The sequence below is a fragment of the Mustelus asterias genome, chromosome 6 (genome assembly GCF_964213995.1).
Source record: "Mustelus asterias chromosome 6, sMusAst1.hap1.1, whole genome shotgun sequence".
NCBI lineage: Eukaryota > Metazoa > Chordata > Chondrichthyes > Carcharhiniformes > Triakidae > Mustelus > Mustelus asterias.
The window spans coordinates 44099360-44123584 of record NC_135806.1 but is presented as its reverse complement, the minus strand read 5'-3'; the positions used below and the strand labels follow the sequence as shown (position 1 = coordinate 44123584).

Genomic DNA, 24225 nt, shown 5'->3' with positions numbered 1-24225 from the left:
ATCACCTTAAGTTTTATTTAGAACAGAGAAGACATTGATTAATTATTATTTAAGCTAACTAGCAAGCTAGAATAGCTCTGATCACAGGTTGGCTTGATTGACAGAAAGGGTTAAAAAACCAGCATTAAAAAGGCCTCATTGCACAGAGAACAAAGTAAAATCTTAGGAGCAGGAACTGAAGTATTAGCAAACAGACAGTATAGCACATGCAATTGCAAGACAAATAATCCAGCTGAACAGACCCAGATAAAGGCAAAGAGTCCATAGGGCAGAGGAGGCCTTAGGGAGTCCCATGGGGCGACTCCCAAAATCCAGATGGAAAGTAAAAGCCAGACAATTGGTCAAGATATTGCCTTGATTTGTTAAGTATAGCTTTTATTTCTTAATGAATAATCCTGATTTGCTACGTCAAAATATCTCCAGTTGTCTTATTGGTTTTAGTCTTGTCAAACTAAACTTGAACCTTTTTACTCACAACCTGTAATATTTATTTGAAGCTATTTTTAAATATCTCTATGCCGCTCAAAGACCTGATTCTGCAAAGTCTCTTTCTATACCTTTTTATTGTCTTTTTTTGAAGTAGCTTCATTTCCTTGAATTTATTTCTTGTAACTTAGGCAGACTCTAGTCCCCATAAAACAAGAACAATGCTACTGGCCATGAGCTCAAGCTAAATTCATTGAGAAGCAACTAACATCAGCTTTTGGAATAAGGTAGCCATGGTTTAATGTATATTGTACAGAAAATAATGAGTTGGTGGAAGTGATTGAGAAAATATCTAGTTAACTTGATTGTTTTCACCCTGACCCACAATTTTTTAATATTAGTTAATGAAGAAGGGAAAGGGTTAATGTTTTTTGTACTCAATGTATTTTGTGCCTAAAAGGTTGAACTTTGTATCTGGAATGTATCATAAACATATCGTTTACTTGTGGCGAGTCACCCCTTTTTTATATTGCTCCTGGTAGTAGCATAAGCCATTTGTTCATGTCTTTCATCTGTTACCTTTAGTATAAGCCATTTGTTCATGGTTCCCTCGCTTGTTTATATCATTCTGATAAAACAGACAGTTGAATATAGATGTTAGTCTTTCTTTCCCGGAGGCTTGTCTGTGATTTAAGCAGAGGAAGCAGCGACCAAATGGTAGAGTGCGAGAATGGCCGTTTGAAGGAGGACTCCCACTGGGACAGTTGCACTCAGTCACTCAGTCACTTCAAAGGAAACGCTGCGGGAAGAGCAGGGGACCAGAGGTGACACCTTGACTGCAACGACCAGAAGAATTGTGCTTTATGGCCCAAGGATACCAGATGGTCTCTAACCATGATCCAAAGACTATCAGAAGCTGTTAAAGGAACTATAATTTACGATCAAGGACTGTTAACTGGACTTTGCTTCATGACTTGTATTGGGAACCCTGATGTATAAATATCCATGCTTCTTGTGTTCAGTGAGGACTTTGGCTTCCGCTTTCAAGGGGTCAAGTTCTCCCATAAGCTTATGAGAATAAAGCCTGACTGTATTTTTGACTCATACCAGCCTATAGAGGTATATTGTCCGACTTCAGTTAAGCTCCCCTGATGCTGGTCAGAAAAAAAGAAAAATATTATTTACGCATGTTCGTGCAACTGTGTTTCAGCTTTCTAATGCGTCGTGGTTGAGAGGAGTCCAGACATATCCAGAATTCATCAAATAAATAACACCATACGCTCTTTAATTTTTAGTTTCAGTTCATTTTATTAGGCAGCTGGACTGTTGTGCAGTAGTCAGACAGTTTGCATCATCTATATTCACCACTGCAGCCTAAAGAACCACAACTGTTCATGGTAAATGCTTTGACATGCAATAAACTATACAAAAATGTTCTAATAAGGGTCATTTCAGCCTTTGTGGACTGATTTTATTATTTGCTAGGTATTTGTACTATATAACTTGTTGCATCTGTATGTTAAATATACTTGTATATAAATCTATTTATCCGTAGCATGAAACCAGCAGTCTGACAGTGTAATATTTGCCTCCTTTGGAGTAAACAGCATCCCACATGATCTCTGGTCACATCACCCATTATGTACCACAGGTAAGGAATAATGTTTATCCATGCCACAATCCTATATAATGGTGTTGGTTTTGGTTTACAAGAGACTTAGACTGCATTTGGAAGCTGCTTCTCTGCTGTGAGTACAACTTACAAGTTTTGGAGGAAAGTTAAATTGTAAAAGTAAATATTATAAAAACTGTGCAGCAATTTACTGATATTTGATAATATTGCTGCAACACAGACAATGGGTGAAATTTTCCATTTTTAAGTTTTGGCTCTGGTGTGAAAACTAACAAGCAGCTTGCCAGCTGGCTTTTCTTGCCAGAAACTGCAGCACTTTGAGCAAAAAATGCTGCAAACGTCTGTGACACTATCACAGGTGGGGCCTGATGAGCCTCATTTTTAAGGGATGTCCCAATCTGCATTAAAAAAAACTGCCCCCCTCCCCACATACTCAGTGGGGCAACCCCCCCTACTACACATAAGGGCAATCCCCCCCAACAGAGCTCCCCAAAGGGCAATGCACCTGGCAGAGGCACTGTCAGGTTGGCATTGCCAAGGTGACAGACCATGTCCCTCTGCCTCCTGGGGGCTTTACTTACATCTGTGTCCCTGGCAGGTTTTCCTCAATTGCTTCACATTTTTAAACACGATGGGAATCTTTATCTGGGAGGGACATAGGGAGGGGAAGTCCTTTAACCATACGTTAATTTAAAAAATGAATTTAAATGAAATTCCCTCCCTTTCTGGTGAGGGGTGATGAAAATCAGACGAGATCTCACCGCCAAGATTCTTGATCCTGCAAGATTTTCTGCTGGCGTCCCCATTTCTCCCTCTAAATCTGCAAACAAGCCTGATAAGGCAAGTAGTTTCATTTCAGAAGTTAATAACTGTAAAACAGTTGCACTGTTAAGATTAGCATGCAAATAAGCTGATAATATGCAAGCTTTTAAATGGAAAAAACATGATTTCATCTGCAGGTGGATTTCCTTTACAACACTAAGAAGTCACTTGCTGGCTGGAATTTTCCAGTCCCCCACCCACAGCAGGTTTTGCCGTGGGAGAGGCAGCTTGCCATTGCCACCGGCGGGATCTTGAGGTCCTGCTGAAATCAATGGCAATTTGCGGGGCTCGCCTGTCTCACCGAGGGTTCAGCTTCAGCGGGACCACAAGATCCTGCCAATGCAAAGGACCGGAAAATTTCACCCATAGATTTAATATGTTGCCTCCTTTAGAATGTTCTTAATAATCTCATCGACTTGGAATACACGGAATGAGATTTGCTCACACTCAGAGTTGCAGCCACATTCAAACAAGCAAGTTACAAGAGGAATGTCTTCCCCAGGAAATTCAACAAAAGCCAGTTCCGAGTAGGCACTTGGACCAGGATAAATGATCCAAGGCTCTGTCCAGGTATGGAAACTACCTGGACAAGTACTAAGATACATTCCTAAATCTCTGCGTGATTTGAAGTTTGTAGTATGCGAGAATAATATAATCTCAAAATTTTCAGTTAATTCTGAGGTATCGTTCTCCTTTTTCTTTTGCTCCAAATGATAATTTTTAATGACAGGATAGATATTGAGCCCTGCAAGTTTTGATGCTGGAAAGTGGATAATACTGCCATGACAACCATTTGGGGGTTCAGCCAGCATTTTCACCAGAGATCCATCTGTAAAGGTATATCCACCATCTGTGCTAACAGCTTGCACTCGATACTGTTTATCACCACGCTTAATGCTCCGAGCATTGCAATACAGAATATCAAATCCATTGCCCTGATCCATTGACACCATCTGACATTCCCCGCACTCTTCTCTAGAAACAAAGCCTCCACAATTCCAGCTCTCTCCATGATCGTCACTAAAGAAAGTGAAAACACGAGACATAACTTGGTCATCTGATTGTATCTCGTAAGCATAAGCAGGGATAGTAAGGCGTCCAGACTTGAGCTGAATACCATGGCCTGGCCCCACAGCAAATGTTGCCCATTTCTTAAAGTTCGGATCTGTCAGATCGGTACGACAGCTCCAATTCTGTCCTTGGTCCTTGCTGGTGACAAAGCAAAGTCCTGTGACATTTTTCCTATTTTTTATTTGATATTGCTCACTTACATTTCCACGGACAACAATAAAGAAGAGGAAGACAGTGCCTGTTTCTTTGTCATAAACAGCGCAAGGATTCATGGATCGATGATCCTTTAGTCGTGCAGACTCAATAGGTGTCACATCCTCCCACTGAGAAAATGAAAGCAAGAGTTAATCAACTAGAACTGATCATTAAATTAACTTCACATTAGCTCAGTTCTGAAAACAGAATACGATCTTCCCATTTTCAATACATGAAGTAGATGGATGATGCCTTTCTTTCATTAAAACCCAACCCAAGATTCTCCACTTCAGGATAAAATCGATTCTTGAATGACTAAAATATTTGTCATCACCACCCTGCAGAATCCACTGCTAGCATTAATCACCCTTCCGTTGAAGAGGTGGTCTCTGACTTCAGGACTGAATTTGTCTTTTACCATTTTATAGTCATGTTCCTTAAGCTGGGCTGTCCTGATTTAACCTGAAATTGTGCCCAGTGTTGGTTTTCTCCATTTCGGTTATATAACTCTGCATGGTCTGTTCTCATTCGTCTCCTTTCAAAGCTGGAATACTGTTTTTTTTCTAATCTGTCCTCAGACACTACAGATCAGGCTCAACCCTTTTTGTGCCATTTTCAGGGAGTTTTTGTTTCCTTAGTAAAGGACTGAAAATGGTTCTCGTACTTCCAGACACTACTGATCTCGCAATATAGACCAGCATTCTGTGCATTTTACTGATGGCTGGTCCAGAAATCTGAACATGGGCTATCACTACCAGATCTCCATAAATACCTCCCAAGTTATATTGACCTCTTTGTTAAATAGTCCCAGTTTTCTCTTACTATTTTTCCCATATGGTATATGCTTAAATTTCACAGTCAGAATGTTGATTTCTAAAATAAAACAACATATTTATTCAAATAGCATAAATAGGAAAAGGGATGTTCTGGGCATCGGTCTATCAGAGATGTCGAGGCCAAGCAGGTTAAAAAAAAATGAATTATTTATAGATAAATAGCACACATACAATGATTGACCCTCATTAACTTAATGAGGTGCAATTATTGTATTTATGCTATTTTTCTTTCAGCCAATAAGATTAACATATTAACCCACAAGCACCCGTCTCAGCTTCCAATACTCATGTACACCCAGTTCAATGATTGCTGGCTACATTTCCAAAGAGAATGTATATAATTCTACCCATTCAAAATTATAGACCTGGATGTTTTAGATACAAATATTTTATCATTCAGGTTCCTAAGTGAGATAACCACAGGAAACTGGTCTTATAATAGGATTTACCCAAGCCATAAATAACTTGGAACCCCAAGTGTCAAAATCCAGGAGGCTTTTACTCAGAGGAAAGCAAGGTGGCCAGGTAAGATGATAAACAACAGAGACAGTATATGATTCATTCATAAAATCACATCCCATCTAGATCAGGATTGTGTACAAATGGTATTTGCACTCAGTGCCAACAGATTTCTTTCATGTTTTGACACATTTCCAAAGAGAATGTATATAATTCTACCCATTCACTACTGATCTCACAATATAGACCAGCATTCTGTGCATTTTACTGATTGCTGGTCCAGAAATCTGAACATGGGCTATCACTACCAGATCTCCATAAATACCTCCCAAGTTATATTGACCTCTTTGTTAAATAGTCCCAGTTTTCTCTTATGCAATGCAGAACTCTCCCCCTCCCCACATCCTCAACCCCTCTAGTTAAAACCTAAATGTAAATCCCAATTAAAATTCCATCCCAGTCATTCTTTTTTTTATTCCAATTTTAAATTTGCCAACCACGTGCATTTTAAAAATTTAGGGTTATGTTGGGGGTGTACTACAGGCCCCCCAACAGCCCAAGGGAAGTGGAAGAATGGATATGTCAGGAGATACTGGATAGGTGCAGGAAAAATAGGGTTGTTGTAGTGGGAGACTTCAATTTCCCTGGTATAGACTGGAAATCGCTGAGGGCAGGGACTCTGGATGGTGAGGCATTTGTAAAATGTGTACAGGAGGGTTCATTGGAACAATATGTGGACAGCCCAACTAGAGAGGGGGCTATACTGGACCTGGTGCTGGGGAATGAGCCCGGTCAGGTCTTCAAAGTTTTGGTCGGGGAACATGTGGCAAATAGTGACCACAATTCTGTTAGCTTTAGGATAGTGATGGAAAAGGATGAGTGGTGTCCCAAGGGTAAGGTGTTGGATTGGGGGAAGGCTAACTTTATTGGGATCAGGCAGAAATTGGCAGCTCTTGATTGGGAGAGGCTGTTTGAGGGTAAATCCACATCTGGTATGTGGCAGTCTTTTAAGGAACGGTTGTTAGGGCTACAGGACAAGCATGTGCCTGTAAAAAAGAAGGATAGGAAGGGTAGGATTAGAGAACCGTGGATAACCAGGGAAATTGAGGGACTGGTCAAAAGGAAAAGAGAGGCGTATGTTAGGTCCAAGCAGCTAAAAACGGAGGGAGCTCTGGAGGAGTATAATGAAAGTAGGAAAATACTCAAACGGGGAATTAGAAGAGCAAAAAGGGGTCACGAAATGTTCTTGGCAGACAGGATTAAGGAGAATCCCAAGGCATTTTATTCATACGTTAGGAACAAAAGGGTTGTAAGGGAAAAAATCGGACCTCTCAGGGACAAAAGTGGGGACTTATGCTTGGAGCCCAAAGAGGTAGGGGAGATCCTAAATGAATACTTTGCGTCGGTATTCACTAAGGAGAGGGATGTGTTGACTGGGAGTGTCTCGGAGGGGAGTGTTGAACCGTTGGAGAAAATCTCCATTACAAAGGAGGAAGTGTTAGGTTTGTTAGAGAATATAAAGACTGACAAATCCCCAGGGCCTGATGGAATCTATCCAAGGCTGCTCAGGGAGACGAGAGGTGAAATAGTTGGGCCTCTGACGCAAATCTTTGTCTCGTCACTGGACACAGGTGAGGTCCCAGAGGATTGGAGGATAGCCAATGTGGTCCCGTTATTTAAGAAGGGTAGGAAGGATAACCCGGGTAATTATAGGCCGGTGAGCTTGACGTCCGTGGTGGGGAAGTTGTTGGAGAAGATTCTTAAAGATAGGATGTATGCGCATTTAGAAAGGAATAAACTCATTAACGATAGTCAACATGGTTTTGTGAGAGGGAGGTCATGCCTCACGAACCTGGTGGTGTTTTTTGAAGAAGTGACCAAAATGGTTGACGAAGGAAGGGCCGTGGATGTTGTCTATATGGACTTTAGTAAAGCATTTGACAAAGTCCCTCATGGTAGGCTAGTGAAAAAGGTTGGATCCCATGGGATAAAGGGGGAGGTGGCTAGATGGGTGGAGAACTGGCTTGGTCATAGAAGACAGAGGGTGGTAGTGGAAGGGTCTTTTTCCGGCTGGAGGCCTGTGACTAGTGGTGTACCGCAGGGCTCTGTATTGGGACCTCTGCTGTTTGTGATTTATATAAATGATCTGGAAGAAGGAGTAACTGGGGTGATCAGTAAGTTTGCGGACGACACAAAACTGGCAGGACTTGCAGATAGTGAGGAACATTGTCAGAGGCTACAGAAGGATATAGATAGGCTGGAAATTTGGGCAAGGAAATGGCAGATGGAGTTCAATCCTGATAAATGCGAAGTGATGCATTTTGGTGGGAATAATGTAGGGAGGAGCTACACGATAAATGGAAGAACCATAAAGGGTGTAGAGACGCAGAGGGACCTGGGTGTGCAAGTCCACAGATCTTTGAAGGTGACGTCACAGGTGGAGAAGGTGGTGAAGAAGGCATATGGCATGCTTGCCTTTATAGGACGGGGCATAGAGTATAAAAGTTGGGGTCTGATGTTGCAGATGTATAGAACGTTCGTTCGGCCACATTTGGAATACTGCGTCCAGTTCTGGTCGCCACACTACCAGAAGGACGTGGAGGCTTTGGAGAGAGTACAGAGGAGGTTTACCAGGATGTTGCCTGGTATGGAGGGGCTTGGTTATGAGGAGAGATTGGGGAAACTGGGGTTGTTCTCCTTGGAAAGACGGAGGATGAGGGGAGACCTAATAGAGGTGTATAAAATTATGAAAGGCATAGATAGGGTGAACGGTGGGAAGCTTTTCCCCGGGTCGGTGGTGACGTTTACGAGGGGTCATAGGTTCAAGGTGAAGGGGGGGAGGTTTAACACAGATATCAGAAGGACATATTTCACACAGAGGGTCGTGGGGGCCTGGAATGTGTTGCCGGGCAAGGTGGTGGAGGCGGACACACTGGGAACGTTTAAGACTTATCTAGACAGCTATATGAACGGAGTGGGAATGGAGGGATACAAAAGAGTGGTCTAGTTTGGACCAGGGAGCGGCGCGGGCTAATTGTTCCTGGTTTCTCGTTTCAAGGCTTCATTCTATGATCATGACTGGTGCCAGTACAGAGTGAGACTGCGGATAGTTGGGAACCTGTCTCGGGGGCAGGGAATTCATATGGTGTTCGTGGAAGTGGAAATGACTAGGGTTGGGAAGCATTTTCCGATCGGGGCCATTGTGATCTCCTGGACTCGTTTCGATCGCCTCAGGGGGTCGGAGAGGAATTTCCCAGATTTTTTTTCCCCCATATTGGCCCTGGGGTTTTTCACTCTGGGTTTTCGCCTCTCCCTGGAGATCACATGGTCTGGAATGGGGGGGTGGGGGTAAGTTAATAGGTTGTAATGAACAAAGCATCGTAGCTGTGAGGGACAGCTCGGTGGATAGGATATTGGTATGTAGATAGGCTGGAAAATTGGGCGGGGATCCTGTATTCAGGATTCAATCCTGGACCGGGGAGCGGCGCGGGCTTGGAGGGCCGAAGGGCCTGTTCCTGTGCTGTATTGTTCTTTGTTCTTTGTTCTTTGTTATGTCTCCTGCATATTTTTCTTCCAGTTTACCTCAAAATTCTTTAAAGACTTTTTATATGTGCCCCTTCGGAGCATGAGCGTATCAGCATCTTCATCCTTGGAGCCTAATCTCTTCTCAGCAAATGCCAAAAGTGTTCCTGTGTCCGGAATGTGGAGCAATGCAGGAATTCTGTATCCAAAACCATTCTCCTGTTTGAATAGGACAGTTGGGTTGAAAGAATTTGAGGAAGCCATCTTGCCAAAGAAATTAGACTCGATGTTTCTATGAAAAAGGTATCAATTTCTCTGCAAAAGGAAGAAGACAGATAATCAGAACAACATTTTGAAACTTGCTAGTAAACTGTGCACACCAAGTAAGAGTCACAGTACTATGGCACAATGATGTAACATTTATTCTGGGCACTGCTGTTATCAGAAGCATCATATAGAGATTAAACTAGGAAAATCAAGGTTGCTAGAATTTTTAGAACTACTACCCTCTCGATTCACCGCTTACAGATTAATAAGTCACTCTCACCAATATGTTGAATGGTGTCACTGAGTGTGCGTCTCACTGCCAGTGCCAGTTACAGGACAAGTTCCCTTAACAGTAAAATATGTGGGTATGATTGTGATATAGGAGCACCGTGGGCAGGGAGGTTGGGAGAGGGGTGCTGGATTTAGAAACAGTACCGAACCACGCGGGCATGTCTGAGAACACAGTGGGAGACCTCAGACTGGGATGTGTAAGCACTCATGGAGAGCAGATATGAGTGTTCAGGGGTGGGGCAGCTGAAAAGGGAATGGAGAATAGGATGCAAAAATTGGGAATTTTGTGGTTGGGATGGGGGTGGGATATCAGCAATTGGGATCTATGGTCAGTATGGGAATGGGATGGGGAGGCACTCTATGAATGAGGAGGGCATTTATGATAGGGCACTTTGGTTAGGGCTGTTAGGGTTAATTTAAAGGGGGTATTGTGAGGGAACTCCATGTGTTGACAGGGGATGACCAATGGGGTTTGTGAGAGGTCTCTGTAGATAATAAGTCTATGAAACAGCTTTGTGGATGAAGGGGGTCATGGTGAGGATGTTGTCACTGGAAGGGTTGTTTATTCTTTAATGGGATGTGGCACAGATTTGTTACCTATCCTTAACTGATCATGAGAGGGTGGTAGAGAGCTGTCTTCTTGAACTGCGGTAAGAAGTTTAACACCAGGTTAAAGTCCAACAGCTGTTGGACTTTAACCTGGTGTTGTTAAACTTCTTACTGTGTTTACCCCAGTCCAACGTCGGCATCTCCACTTCTTGAACTGCTGCAGTCCATTGGGGAGTCTAGATGAGAGTAAGAGTGCTGGCAGGGAGTCTAGATGAGAGTATTTATTTATTTATTGTCACAAGAAGGCTTACATTAACACTGCAATGAAGTTACTGTGAAAATACCCTAGTCGCCACACTCCGGCACCTGTTCAGATACACTGAGGGAGAATTTAGCATGTCCAATGCACTTAACCAGCACGTCTTTCGGACTTTCTGAGGAAATCCACACAGACACGGTGAACATGCAGACTCCGCACAGACAGTGACCCAAGCCGGGAACTGAACCCGGGTCCTTGGCTCTGAGGCAGCAGTGCTAACCACTGTGCCACCGAGTAACAGTGCTGAGAGGAAGTCTGGTCTGTGAAACTCGCAGAGACCCTGAAGGTGCGCTCGCTTGTTACTTCAATAACAAGCTTTGACAAAGAGAAAATGCTGGAAAATCTCAGCAGGTCTGGCAGCTCCTGTAACAAGGAGAGAAAAGAGCTGATGTTTCCAGTCCACATGACCTTTTGTCAAAGGTTATCTTTTCAGAAAGGGTCACGTGGACTCGAAACGTCAGCTCTTTTCTCTCCTTACAGATGCTGCCAGACCTGCTGAGCTTTTCCACCATTTTCTCTTTTGGTTTCAGATTCCAGCATCCGCAGTAATTTATTTTTATTTATTGATCAATATTTTATTAATATTGGATTGGTTCAGCCAACTATCAATCATCCACACAGGCAGCTGAAGATTAACCATAACCAATCAGAAACCGGGGCGGGCAGATCCCAGCCAATCAGAAATCGTGACGGGCAGATCTCAGCCAATCAGATAGCGGGGTGGGCTGATCCCAGCCAATCAGATAGCGGAGCGGGCAGGTCCCAGCCAATCAGATAGCGGGTTGGGCCGATCCCAGCCAATCAGATAGCGGAGCGGGCAGATCCCAGCCAATCAGATAGCGGGGCGAGCGCCGCCACTGCAGCTCGGAGCCGCTCTTCGTTTCCAAAACTCTCCGTCAACCCAACCGCTTGTTTACAAACCCCGACCTCCCCCCTCTCAGTTTTAAACTTTACCTGCTGATTTTTAAAAGTTCCTGTTGATTTTTGAACCTTTCCTGTTGATTGTAAAGGTTGCGTCACTGGCTGCACTCACCCGCACTCTCTACCTGGCGCCCTGAGGAACGCGATGACGTCTCTCTTAAAGGGGAACTACTTTCTGTGGCTGAATTTCAGACAGGGGACAGTATTCAAGGTTGTAACCAAGCCTGCATTTTCAGAGAATATGTGAAACTCACTTTGTCCTAGTCACACTCAAATTTCCTCTCCACCCTTTTCCCATTGCTGGTCCCCTTTCCTAGTCTAACCCAGGTGTGCAGTTTTTAAAAAATCAACTTTATAATTTCCATCATTCCTGCCTTCACATAGCCCATCTCTTGCTATTCTGTCTCTTCCCAGCACGTTGGCACAGTGGTTAGCACTGCTGCCACAGACCCAGGTTCGATTCCCTGCTTGGGTCACCGTCTGCACAGAGGTCGCATAGAGTCTGTATGTTCTCCCTCTGGCTGCGTGGGTTTCCCATGGCCATGCTAAATTATGATGTGGAGATGCCGGCGTTGGACTGGGGTAAACAGAGTAAGAAGTTTAACAACGCCAGGTTAAAGTCCAACTTTAACCCGGTGTTGTTAAACTTCTTACCATGCTAAATTACCACTTAGTGTACCTGAACAGGTGCTGGAGTGTGGCAACTAGGGGATCTTCACAGTAACTTCATTGCAGTGTTAATGTAAGCCTGCTAGTGACACCAATAAATAAACTGGTGATGTCACTCCAGAGTGGAATGTCTTCCAACACAGAGAGCTAGGCTACTGTCTGCTTCGGCATTGCTCCTGTCTTTCTTGGGCGACCAACACATTTTGCCTTTTGTGATTCTGAGGTGAGGTTCTACTGTATTGGTGCCATCATTAAGTTTGCCTATTTCCACCCCCACATGTCCCATTAAAACCCATATTTGCATTGCACTATCCCTTTTTGTCATTTTGTCTTCCTTAGGATCTTCCACTTAGATTTTCTCCTGCCTCCTTGCGCTGTCTCTACAATTACTTAAAACTTGCTACAGCTATAACTTTTTCCAGTTTTGATGACAGAGCATCAACTCGAAATGTTAACTTTGTTCCTCTCTCCACACATGATACCTGACCTGCTGAGTATTTGCAACACTTTCTGTTTCTAGTTCCGTTGTCTAGCATCCAGTGTTTTGCGTTAGTATCCAGAGTAATTTGATTGAGTTGTTTAAAATTCTGAAGGGGCAATAGAAATGGACAGTTTCCCATGGTTGAAAGTCTGAAAGCAAGAGACCACAAACTAAAAGATTCAATTTAAGAGATTGAGGACAGTGAGAAAGTAGTATTTCTTCACCAATGTGTGCAGAGTTAGTGACTGATGCAAAAGTCAAAAACAGTATCATCAGCATTGAGGAATAGGTTAATAGGTGGTGGAAAACAGAGCTGGGTCAGGAGTTCATGGGGGGGACTTGGGCAGCTTTAACATTTGTGATCCATTTGGATTCACCAATCCAAGATTATATAGTATTGCGTATGCTGGTATAGTGTTGTTACTATGGATAGAATTTTTACTACTTGCTGTGGCACGGTGGCAGTGTTTAGCACTTGTGCCTCACAGCGCCAGGGACCTGGCTTTCATTCCTGACTTGGATGACTGTGCGGAGTCTGTACGTTCTCCCTGTGTCTGTGAGGGTTTCCTCTGGATGAACATAGAACATTACAGAGCAGTACAGGCCCTTCGGCCCTCGATGTTGCGCTGACCTGTGAAACCAATATAAAGCCCATCTAACCTCCTACACTATTCCAATATCATCCATATGTTTATCCAATGACCATTTAAATGCCCTTAATGTTGGCGAGTCCACTACTGCTGCAGGCAGGGCATTCCACGGCCTTACTACTCTGAGTAAAGAACCTACCTCTAACATCTGTCCTATATCTCTCACCCCTCAATTTAAAGCTATGTCCCCTCGTGCTAGCCATCACCATCCGAGGAAAAAGACTCTCACTGTCCACCCTATCTAATCCTCTGATCATCTTGTATGCCTCTATTAAGTCATAACCTCTTAACCTTCTTCTCTCTAGCGAAAACAACCTCACGTCCCTTAGCCTTTCCTCATAAGACCTTCGGACCATACCAGGCAACATCCTGGTAAATCTCCTCTGCATCCTTTCCAATGCTTCCATATCCTTCCTATAATGCGGCGACCAGAACTGTACACAATACTCCAAGTGCGGCCGCACCAGAGTTTTGTACAGCTGCAACATGACCTCATGGCTCCGAAACTCAATCCCTTTACCAATAAAAGCTAACACACCGTACGCCTTCTTAACAACCCTATCAACCTGGGTGCCAACTTTCAGGGATCTATGCACATGGACACTGAGATCTCTCTGCTCATCCACACTACCAAGTATCTTACCATTAGCCCAGTACTCTGTATTCCTGTTACTTCTTCCAAAGTGAATCACCTCACACTTTTCTGCATTAAACTCCATTTGCCACCCCTCAGCCCAGCTCTGCAGCTTATCTATGTCCCTCTGTAACCTGCAACAACCTTCCGCACCATCCACAACTCCACCAACTTTAGTGTCATCCACAAATTTACTAACCCATCCTTCTATGCCCTCATCCAGGTCATTTATAAAAATGACAAACAGCAGTGGCCCCAAAACAGATCCTTGCAGTACACCACTAGTAACTGAACTCCAGAATGAACATTTCCCATCAACCACCACCCTCTGTCTTCTTACAGCTAGTAAGAAGTTTAACAACACCAGGTTAAAGTCCAACAGGTTTATTTGGTAGCAAAAGCCACACAAGCTTTCGGAGCTCCAAGCCCGTCTCCACATCATTCTTACAGCTAGCCAATTCCTGATCCAAACCGCTAAATCACCCTCAATCCCATGCCTCCGTATTTTCTGAAATAGCCTACCGTGGGGAACCTTATCAAACGCTTTACTGAAATCCATATACACCACATCAACTGCTTTACCCTCATCCACCTCTTTGGTCACCTTCTCAAAGAACTCAGTAAGGTTTGTGAGGCACGACCTACCCTTCACAAAACCGTGTTGACTATCCCTAATCAACTTATTCCTTTCTAGATGATTATAAATCCTATCTCTTATAATCCTTTCCAAAACTTTGCCCACAACAGAAATAAGGCTCACTGGTCTATAATTACCAGGGTTGTCTCTACTCCCCTTCTTGAACAAGGGGACAACATTTGTTATTCTCCAGTCTTCTGGCACTATTCCTGTAGACAATGACGACATAAAGATCCAAGCCAAAGGCTCTGCAATCTCCTCCCTAGCCTCCCAGAGAATCCTAGAATAAATCCCATCTGGCCCAGGGGACTTATCTATTTTCACACTTTCCAGAATTGCTAACACCTGCTCCTTATGAACCTCAATCCCGTCTCATCCAATAGCCTGTATCTCAGTATTCTCCTCGACAACATTGTCTTTTTCCTGTGTGAATACCGACGAAAAATATTCATTTAGCGCCTCTCCTATCTCTTCGGACTCCATGCACAGCTTCCCACTACTGTCCTTGACTGGCCCTATTCTTACCCTAGTCATTCTTTTATTCCTGACATACCTATAGAAAGCTTTAGGGTTTTCCTTGATCCTACCTGCCAAAGACTTCTCATGTCCCCTCCTGGTTCTTCTTAGCTCTCTCTTTAGGTCCTTCCTGGCTAACTTGCAACTCTCAAGCGCCCTAACTGAGCCTTCACGTCTCATCTTTACATAAGTCTCCTTCTTCCACTTCACAAGAGATTCAACTTCTTTAGTAAACCACGGTTCCCTCACTCGACCACTTCCTCCCTGCTTGACAGGTACATACTTATCAAGGACACGCAGTAGCTGTTCCTTGAACAAGCTCCACATTTCAATTGTGCCCATCCCCTGCAGTTTCCTTCCCCAACCTATGCATCCTAAATCTCGCCTAATCGCATCATAATTTCCTCTCCTCTACAATCCTTTCCTCTACATCTCCGGAACTTTTCGGAGGCCTATAGAAAACTCCCAACAGGGTGACCTCTCCTTTCCTATTTCTAAGCTCAGCCCAAACTACCTCAGTAGACGAGTCCTCATCAAACGTCCTTTCTGCCGCCGTAATACTGTCCTTGACTAACGCCACACCTCCCCCTCTTTTACCACCTTCCTTTCTCTTACTGAAACATCTAAACCCCGGAACCTGCAACAACCATTCCTGTCCCCGCTCTTTCCATGTCTCCAAGATGGCCACAACATCGAAGTCCCAGGTATCAACCCATGCTGCAAGTTCACCCACCTTATTCCGGATGCTCCTGGCGTTGAAGTATACACACTTCAAACCATCTTCCTGCCTGTCAGTACACTCCTGCGACCTTGAAACCTTATCCATGACCTCACTACTCTCAACCTCCTGTACACTGGAGCTACAATTCAGGTTCCCATCCCCCTGCTGAATTAGTTTAAATGATGTGGAGATGCCGGTGTTGGACTGGGGTAAACACAGTAAGAAGTTTAACAACACCAGGTTAAAGTCCAACAGGTTTATTTGGTAGCAAAGGCACACAAGCTTTCGGAGCTGCAAGCCCCTTCTTCAGGTGAGTGGGAATTCTGTTCACAAACAGAGCATATAAAGACACAGACTCAATTTACATGAATAATGGTTGGAATGCGAATACTTACAACTAATCAAGTCTTTAAGAAACAAAACAATGGGAGTGGAGAGAGCATCAAGACAGGCTAAAAAGATGTGTATTGTCTCCAGACAAGACAGCCAGTGAAACTCTGTGGGGGTTACAGATAGTGGGACATGAACCCAATATCCCGGTTGAGGCCTTCCTCGTGTGTGCGGAACTTGGCTATCAGTTTCTGCTCAGCGACTCTGTGCCGTCGTGTGTCGCGAAGGCCGCCTTGGAGAACGCTTACCCGAATATCAAAGGCCGAATGCCCGTGACCGCTGAAGTGCTCCCCAACAGGAAGAGAACAGTCTTGCCTGGTGATTGTCGAGCGGTGTTCATTCATCCGTTGTCGCAGCGTCTGCATAGTTTCCCCAACATTGGGGAAACTATGCAGACGCTGCGACAACGGATGAATGAACACCGCTCGACAATCACCAGGCAAGACTGTTCTCTTCCTGTTGGGGAGCACTTCAGCGGTCACGGGCATTCGGCCTCTGATATTCGGGTAAGCGTTCTCCAAGGCGGCCTTCGCGACACACGACGGCACAGAGTCGCTGAGCAGAAACTGATAGCCAAGTTCCGCACACACGAGGAAGGCCTCAACCGGGATATTGGGTTCATGTCATACTATCTGTAACCCCCACAGAGTTTCACTGGCTGTCTTGTCTGGAGACAATACACATCTTTTTAGCCTGTCTTGATGCTCTCTCCACTCCCATTGTTTTGTTTCTTAAAGACTTGATTAGTTGTAAGTATTTGCGGTCCAACCATTATTCATGTAAATTGAGTCTGTGTCTTTATATGCTCTGTTTGTGAACAGAATTCCCACTCACCTGAAGAAGGGGCTTGCAGCTCCGAAAGCTTGTGTGCCTTTGCTACCAAATAAACCTGTTGGACTTTAACCTGGTGTTGTTAAACTTCTTACTGAATTAGTTTAAACCCTCCCGAAGAGCATTAGCAAATCCCCCCCCCCCCCCCAGGATATTGGTACCCCTCTGGTTCAGGTGTAGACCATCCCGCTTGTAGAGGTCCCACCTACCCCAGAATGAGCCCCAATTGTCCAGGTATCTGAATCCCTCCCTCCTGCACCATCCCTGTAGCCACGTGTTCAACTACTCTCGCTCCCTATTCCTGTCCTTGCTAGCACGTGTCATGGGTAACAAACCAGAGATAACAACTCTGTTTGTTCTAGCCCTAAGCTTCCACCCTAACTCCCTGAATTTCTGCCTTACATCCCCATCCCTTTTCCTACCTATGTCTTGGGTGCCTATGTGAACCACGACTTGGGGCTGGTCCCCTTCCCCCTTAAGGATCCTGAAAACACGACCCGAGACATCATGGACTCTGGCACCTGGGAGGCAACACACCAACCGCGAGTCCCTCTCGCTCCCACAGAATCTCCTATCTGTCCCCCTAACTATGGAGTCCCCAATGATTAATGCTCTACTCCTCTCCCCCCTTCCCTTCTGAGCAACAGGGACAGACTCTGTGCCAGAGACCTGTACCCCATGGCTTACACCTGTTAAGCCCCCCCCCGGCAACAGCATCCAAAATGGTATACTTGTTATACAGAGGAACGGCCACAGGGGAATCGCTGCTCTGACTGCTTCTTACCCCTTCTAGCAGTCACCCACGTATCATCATTTCTAGGAGTAACTACCTCCCTGTAGCTTTTATCTGTAGCTGCCTCTGCCTCCCGAATGATCCTGAGCTCATCCAGTTCCAGCTCCAGATCCCTAACACGGTCTTCAAGGAGCTGGAATTGGATGCACTTCCGGCAGGTGTACTCAGCTGGGACACTACTGGTGTCCCTCACCTCAAACATCGCACAGGAGGAACATTGCACTGCCTGCACTGACATCCCTGCTAACTTCCCTTACTAAGAAATGAAAGAGAGAAAAAAAAGCTTACCCCGTTCAAATTTATTGGGTAAAAACCTTCCCAGGCCTCTCCGCAGCCTACTTCTGGTTTCCTGTTGCACTAAAAAAAACTCTGAAAAAAAGTAATGTAAAAAACAAACTCTCGTACCTTCAGCTCTTCTCACTCGAATCACTCCCTCTCCTCTTGCTCCGGTGGAACAATGAGGTCGAAACCTCGAAGGTAAGTCCTTTTAAAGGAAAAAAAACAAAAACCTTCCCAGGCCTCTCCACGGCTTACTTCCAGTTTCCAGTTTCCTGTTGCACTAAAAAAAACTCCGAAAAAAAGTAATGTAAAAAACAAACTCTCGTACCTTCAGCTCTTCTCACTCGAATCACTCCCTCTCCGCTTGCTCGGGTGGAACAACCTCCGGTTTCCTCCTGCAGTCTGAAAGATGCGCAGGTTAGGTGCATTGGCCATGCTAAATTCTCCTTCAGCGTACTGGAACAGATGCTGGATTGTGGCGACTGGGGGATTTTCACAGTAACTTCATTGCAGTGTTAATGTAAGATTACTTGTGACACTAAGAAATAGACTAAATTTTAAACTACCTTTACTGATATCCTTCATTTCTATTCCTGTATTAATGCCCCTCGTCACAAGATTGAAGAATAATGAGCTGGAGTAGGTTACTTGGACCCTTGAGCCTCGTGGCTGATCTGATTGGTGTCTCGGCATCAAGCTCTGGTATTCCCTCCCTACACCCCTTCTCCTATGTACAAACATACCTCTTTGACCAAGCTGTTAGTGATCTGACCCAACATCTCATTGTGGCCCGGTGTCATACTTCATTTTATAATGCTCTCCTGCAGCACCTTGAGGCATTTCATTACATTAAAGATGCTGTATAAATATACTTTTTTTTTTACTGCTGAAAAGGACATTAGTGATCCAGTTGGGTTTTATGATAATCCAACCACTTCATGGCCACTGTTATTAAATCCAGTTTATTTCTAGATTTATTTCAAAACAAGCAAGGAATGGATTCGGGTTTGTCCAGTTCACTCCGAGCATTGGCTCTGTAACTTTAAGGATGGAGTAAATAATAAAACTTAGCTGAATCTTTTCAGGAGGTAACAAACATGATGGAAAAAGGAGTGCGTATGAATGTTAACAGTGTTAATAAGAGTGTGAACAGAAATGGAAGCATTGGATGACAGGCAATCTATTGAGCTTGGATGAGAATTGGTTAGGAGACAGAGATTTGGAATAACATGTATCCACTCAAATTCCATTCCCCCCCCCCCCCCCCCCCCTCCAACAACCCGGGTATTTGTACTGGAACTTAAGCTTTGGCCTATAATAAATGAAGCAATAGATAGCCTAAATTTGCTGATGTTACTAAGTTAGGTGGTACAATAAATAGTGTAAATGGGATCAGAAGATTGCAAAGGACCACTGACAGATGAAGTGAATGGACAAAACTGTGGTAGATGAAGTTCAGTGTGGGAGAGTGCCAGAACACAACCTTGTTTGACTCCACTGCAGATCTCAAAGGATTCAGATGTTGCCCTGTCATAGCTGACCTTACCCATCATGTTGTTATGGATAGAGATCACATTGGCTGCCTGCCAAAGCTGCTCAATTTTCTCCGCTGCTTAAACAGACTGCCTCTGCTTACATGTTCAAATGCCTTGGTAAGATCGATGAAGGCAATATATAGTGGTCTCCTTTGGTCATGACACTTCTATTGCAGCTGCCAGACTGAGAGGATCTTGTCAATTGTACTCCTTCCAGTTCTGAAACTACACTGGGATTCAGGGTACACGTGTTCAGTCAAAATCTGCAATCTGACAAGGGCAACAAGGCAAAATACTTTTCCCATTATGCTTAGCATAGCGATTGCTTTGGTCACTCTTGTTCTTGTACAGTGTCCCAAACTTTGTAATGCACATATCATGGGCCTCTACCCCCTCCCTCCAACAGAAACAGAAGTTCATGTAAATTCTACAGGAGCAGAGGGTTTCCCATGCTTGCAAGTACAACAGGTGATCAAGAAGGCAAATGGGATGTTGGCATTTATCGCGAGGGGGATAGAATATTAAAGCAGGGAAGTCTTGCTGCATCTGTACAAGGCATTGGTGAGGCCGCAGCTGGAATACTGTGTGCAGTTTTGGTCCCCTTACTTGCGAAAGGATATATTGGCCTTGGAGGGAGTGCAGAGAAGGTTCACCAGGTTGATACTGGAGATGAGGGGTGTAGATTATGAGGAGAGATTGAGCAGATTAGGTTTGTACTCGTTGGAGTTTAGAAGGCTGAGGGGTGATCTTATAGAGGCATATAAGATAATGAAGGGGCTGGATAGGGTAGAGGTGGAGAGATTCTTTCCACTTAGAAAGGAAACCAGAACTAGAGGGCACAGCCTCAAAATAAAGGGGGGTCAGTTTAGGACAGAGTTGAGGAGGAACTTCTTCTCTCAGAGGGTGGTGAATCTCTGGAATTCTTTGCCCACCTGAAGTGGTGGAGGCTACCTCATTGAATATGTTTAAGTCACGGATAGATGGATTTCTGATCGATAAGGGAATTAAGGGTTATGGGGAGCAGGTGGGTAAGTGGAACTGATTCACTTCAGATCAGCCATGATCTTATTGAATGGTGGGGCAGGCTTGAAGGCCTAGATGGCCTACTCCTGCTCCTATTTCTTATGTTCTTATGTTGATGAGTTCAAGCAATATAGCATCAGGACCTGGAGCTTTGCCCATGGCAAACAAGCCAATAACTTTGCGAAGCTTCTCCATTGTGTATTCAATATCGATCTCGCCAATGACAAACAGGCTTTCTCAATGACACTGTTCCCCCTAGGGTACACCTCAAGGTGGTGTTCCACCCATCTCTCCACTGTTTATTGCAGTCAGTGATAGCCACAACAACCTTTGTTTTCAATGTATTTGACTTGATTTATTATTGTCACATGTATTGGGATACGATAAAAAGTATTGTTTCTTGCATGCTATACAGACAAAAACATACCATTCATAGAGTACATAGGGGAGAAGGAGAGGGTGCAGAATATAGTGTTGAAGTTACAGATAGGGTGTAGAGAAAGATCAGCTTAATAAATGGTAGGTCCATTCAAAAGTCTGATGACAGCAGGGAAGAAGCTGATCTTGAGTCGGTTGGTCCGTGACCTCAAACTTCTGCATCTTTTCCCTGACGGAAGAAGATGGAAGAGAGAATGTCCAGGGTGCGTGGGGTCCTTGATTATGCTGGCTGCTTTTCTGAGTCAATGCATGGGAGACTGGTTTGCATGATGGACTGAGCTACGTTTACAACTCTTTGTAGTTTCTTGCGGTCTTGGGCAGAGCAGGAGCCATACCAAACTGTGATCCAGAAAGAATGCTTTCTATGGTGCATCTGTAAGATTTGGTAAGAGTCGTAGCTGACATGCCAACTTTCCAGCCATTTTCTTTGCCGATGGACCTGTATCTTTTTGAGGTGCCTGGGAATGTGGTGGAGGCAGGTTTAATTGAAGCATTCAGGAGGCCATTGGATGATTATTTGAATAGGAACAATGTGCAAGGGGACAGGGAAAAGGCAGGGGAATTGCACTAAATCATAACGCTCATTTGGAGAGCAGGTGCGGACAAGATAGACCAAATGGCCTCCTTTCCGCTGCAACAATTCTGTGATTCTGAAACCTTCAAACATGTCATTCCCTGTGTCAAAGGATATCTGGATATTCTGGCAGAGTTGTAACCAGTGCACCAATGGGCAGTTTGTTGGACTTTACTTTGAGTGACCCTGATTACATTCAGAGTTTTCTCGCTTGGGTCTCTCTTCAGAATCATAGAAATCATAGAAACCCTACAGTGCAGAAGGAGGCCATTCGGCCCATCGAGTCTGCACCGACCACAACCCCACCCAGGCCCTATCCCCACATATTTACCCGCTAATCCCTCTAACCTACGCATCTCAGGACTCTAAGGGACAATATTTTTTTAACCTGGCCAATCAACCTAACCCGCACATCTTTGGACTGTGGGAGGAAACCGGAGCACCCGTAGAAAACCCACGCAGACACGAGGAGAATGTGCAAACTCCACACAGACAGCGACCCGAGCCGGGAATCGAACCCGGGACCCTGGAGCTGTGAAGCAGCAGTGCTAACCACTGTGCTATCGTGCTGCCCCTTGTAACTATCTTGTAATTAATGAGAGCAGACCACCTGTGTTCAATGTAGGATCCCATCATAGCAATGTCAGCCTTGAAGCAATCAGCATTTCTCCACTCTTGCTTGCCATAGGTTGAGTGTGGAACTGTAGATTGTGTCTTGAAATATGCTGCATTTTGCTTCCGCACTCTGGATGGGAATGCCTAAATGCACCTCTTCAATCAAGTTGCAGAACTTTGGTTTGTATGAAGGCAGGCAGCATGGCTGATGTTGATATGCGGATGGCATTTTTGCTTTGAATGAAAGCACTTTCAAGGATTGCATCCTCACCTTATTGTACACCAGAAAGGTATCTGTATCATAGTCAACACTTTGGTAACTGCATAAGTTAAGAATGCCTTTCAGATAATCCTGTCTGGTGATGATCGGGTCCAATTGATGTCGACCCCTTGATCTTTGATGTCTCCAGGACATCTTGTGCATGATTTGTTCTGAAAGAAGGTACAGTTACAAAGTTCATGGTAACAAAGTCGGGGAAGTCCCTGTTCATTCTCATTTCTCTTTTCCAGACCATAAAGTCGTGAGACAGGAGGGCGATACCTCATGGTTTGCATCCACTCTTGCACTGATATCCCTCATGGGTAAAGATGTTCTGACTTAGAGGTTCTGCTGACAACCTTATTAAGCTCCTCACTGAACTAAACTTTTGTCCGTAGTGGAGCACAGCACTGGAGCATAGAATCTTATGAGGTTAGTTGGCCTTTTTGAGTTGAGAGATGGATGGAGAGAACATGTTCTGGAACATTTGTAGGAGGTTCTCTCATTAAGAGTAGGAAGTTCCTTACAGCAAAGCCTGCACATTGCCCACACATTTTCTCTGAACTGTTCCCCCTGCCAGATGTGAGAGTTTGTGTGAACTGCTCTTGACAAGGTTGCTCATTTGTGTGGTTGCTTTGTCAATTCAACCTATCAACTTCCACGTTTATCACAGATGTTTTGTGTACTTTATTGATCAAAGAGTCGGCATATTCCTTCATTTTGTTTGCCTGATGCAATGGAATCCATTCACTTGTTGAGCAGAGACTCTAAATTCCAAGGACCCATTGAAGCAGATGGACTGTGGCAGGTCTGCACCTTATTTGTCAGGGGATGTCCAACTTGAGGTGGGTAATGGCTGACTAGAGGGACACAATGGTCTATTCAATCATTGAAGATGGCCCCTACATAACTGCCATCTCCCATGTTAACACACTACACCAAAACTGAAATGTCCTCTCCAGGCTGCAAACCCAGGCACATTTTTAGCAACCTTGGCCTACCCAGGCACCAAGGCCCCATTCTTGGGCACTATGTTCGGCACCAACTTGATTGCAAGAGTTGCCAGAAAGATGACATGTTTAGACATCAGTTAGGAGGAGGAGAATGGAACACCGACACTGGCTTGGAGTGATTGATTTAAATAGCCTCTTTCTCTGCTGTTTAACCTCAGTATATGGAGAATAATTGTACAAAATGAGTTTGAGATTTCTCTGAAAAATGCAATCCAAATTATTTGAAAAGTTTGAATGTAAATGGCCAAATATAAAGGTAAAAAGGTAAAGTCGCCATTGTGCCGGATGACCATAGCTGCTCTCCCCTTTGAGAGGGAGAACTGACTGGTGGCAATTTAACCTGAGGATCATCACATCTCAGGTGAGGGGCAAGATTGAGAAGATGGGCCTTCATGTATAACCTCAGCTGGTATGGGAATTGAACCCGCGCTATTGGCATTGCTCTGCATCATGAACCAGCTATACAGCCAACTGAGCTAACCAACCACCAAATTTAGAATATAATTGGATGTATAATTGATATCAGAGTTGGGAAGCATTGGTGCTTCTCATAGATGCCAGTTCTTTGTTTACCATTTGTAAAGTTTGACAATTCTCAACACCTTTCCTGCCTGAAGTTTCTGCATCTATTGATGATCTGCAGTATTTTTTCCCCATCTTGAGCTTTGTGCATGATTTATCCTTCAGCAATCAAACTTATTTCATTATTTCATATACAAAAAGAGAACTATTGCCCTTTTAGCCTGTAAGTCTTATATGTTTGCTGTTTAGAAGTTGTGTTAATGCAACATTCAAATGGATTCCAAGCATCTTATTGAAACCTGAAATAGTTGATCACGCGCATATCAAGCATTTT

General features: G+C 44.2%; 1 protein-coding gene across 2 annotated transcripts; it reads right to left on the bottom strand.

Annotated features, from left to right (window-relative positions):
* Nucleotides 1-1719: 1719 nt before the first annotated feature.
* LOC144495287 (sialidase-3-like) lies at nucleotides 1720-18060 on the bottom strand. 2 transcript variants are annotated; one of them, XM_078215363.1, is made up of 3 exons: nucleotides 11345-11450; nucleotides 9025-9279; nucleotides 1720-4275 (listed from the first exon to the last, which is right to left on the bottom strand). In XM_078215363.1, exons 2-3 carry the CDS (start codon nucleotides 9226-9228, stop codon nucleotides 3253-3255), a joined length of 1227 nt encoding a protein of 408 aa, XP_078071489.1. In that variant the 5' UTR covers nucleotides 9229-9279; nucleotides 11345-11450; the 3' UTR covers nucleotides 1720-3252. The 2 variants fall into 2 exon arrangements, with proteins under 2 accessions (XP_078071489.1, XP_078071490.1); XM_078215364.1 differs by lacking the exon at nucleotides 11345-11450 and adding an exon at nucleotides 18039-18060 and having other exon boundaries at nucleotides 1726-4275.
* Between the last annotated feature and the right edge of the window lie 6165 nt (nucleotides 18061-24225).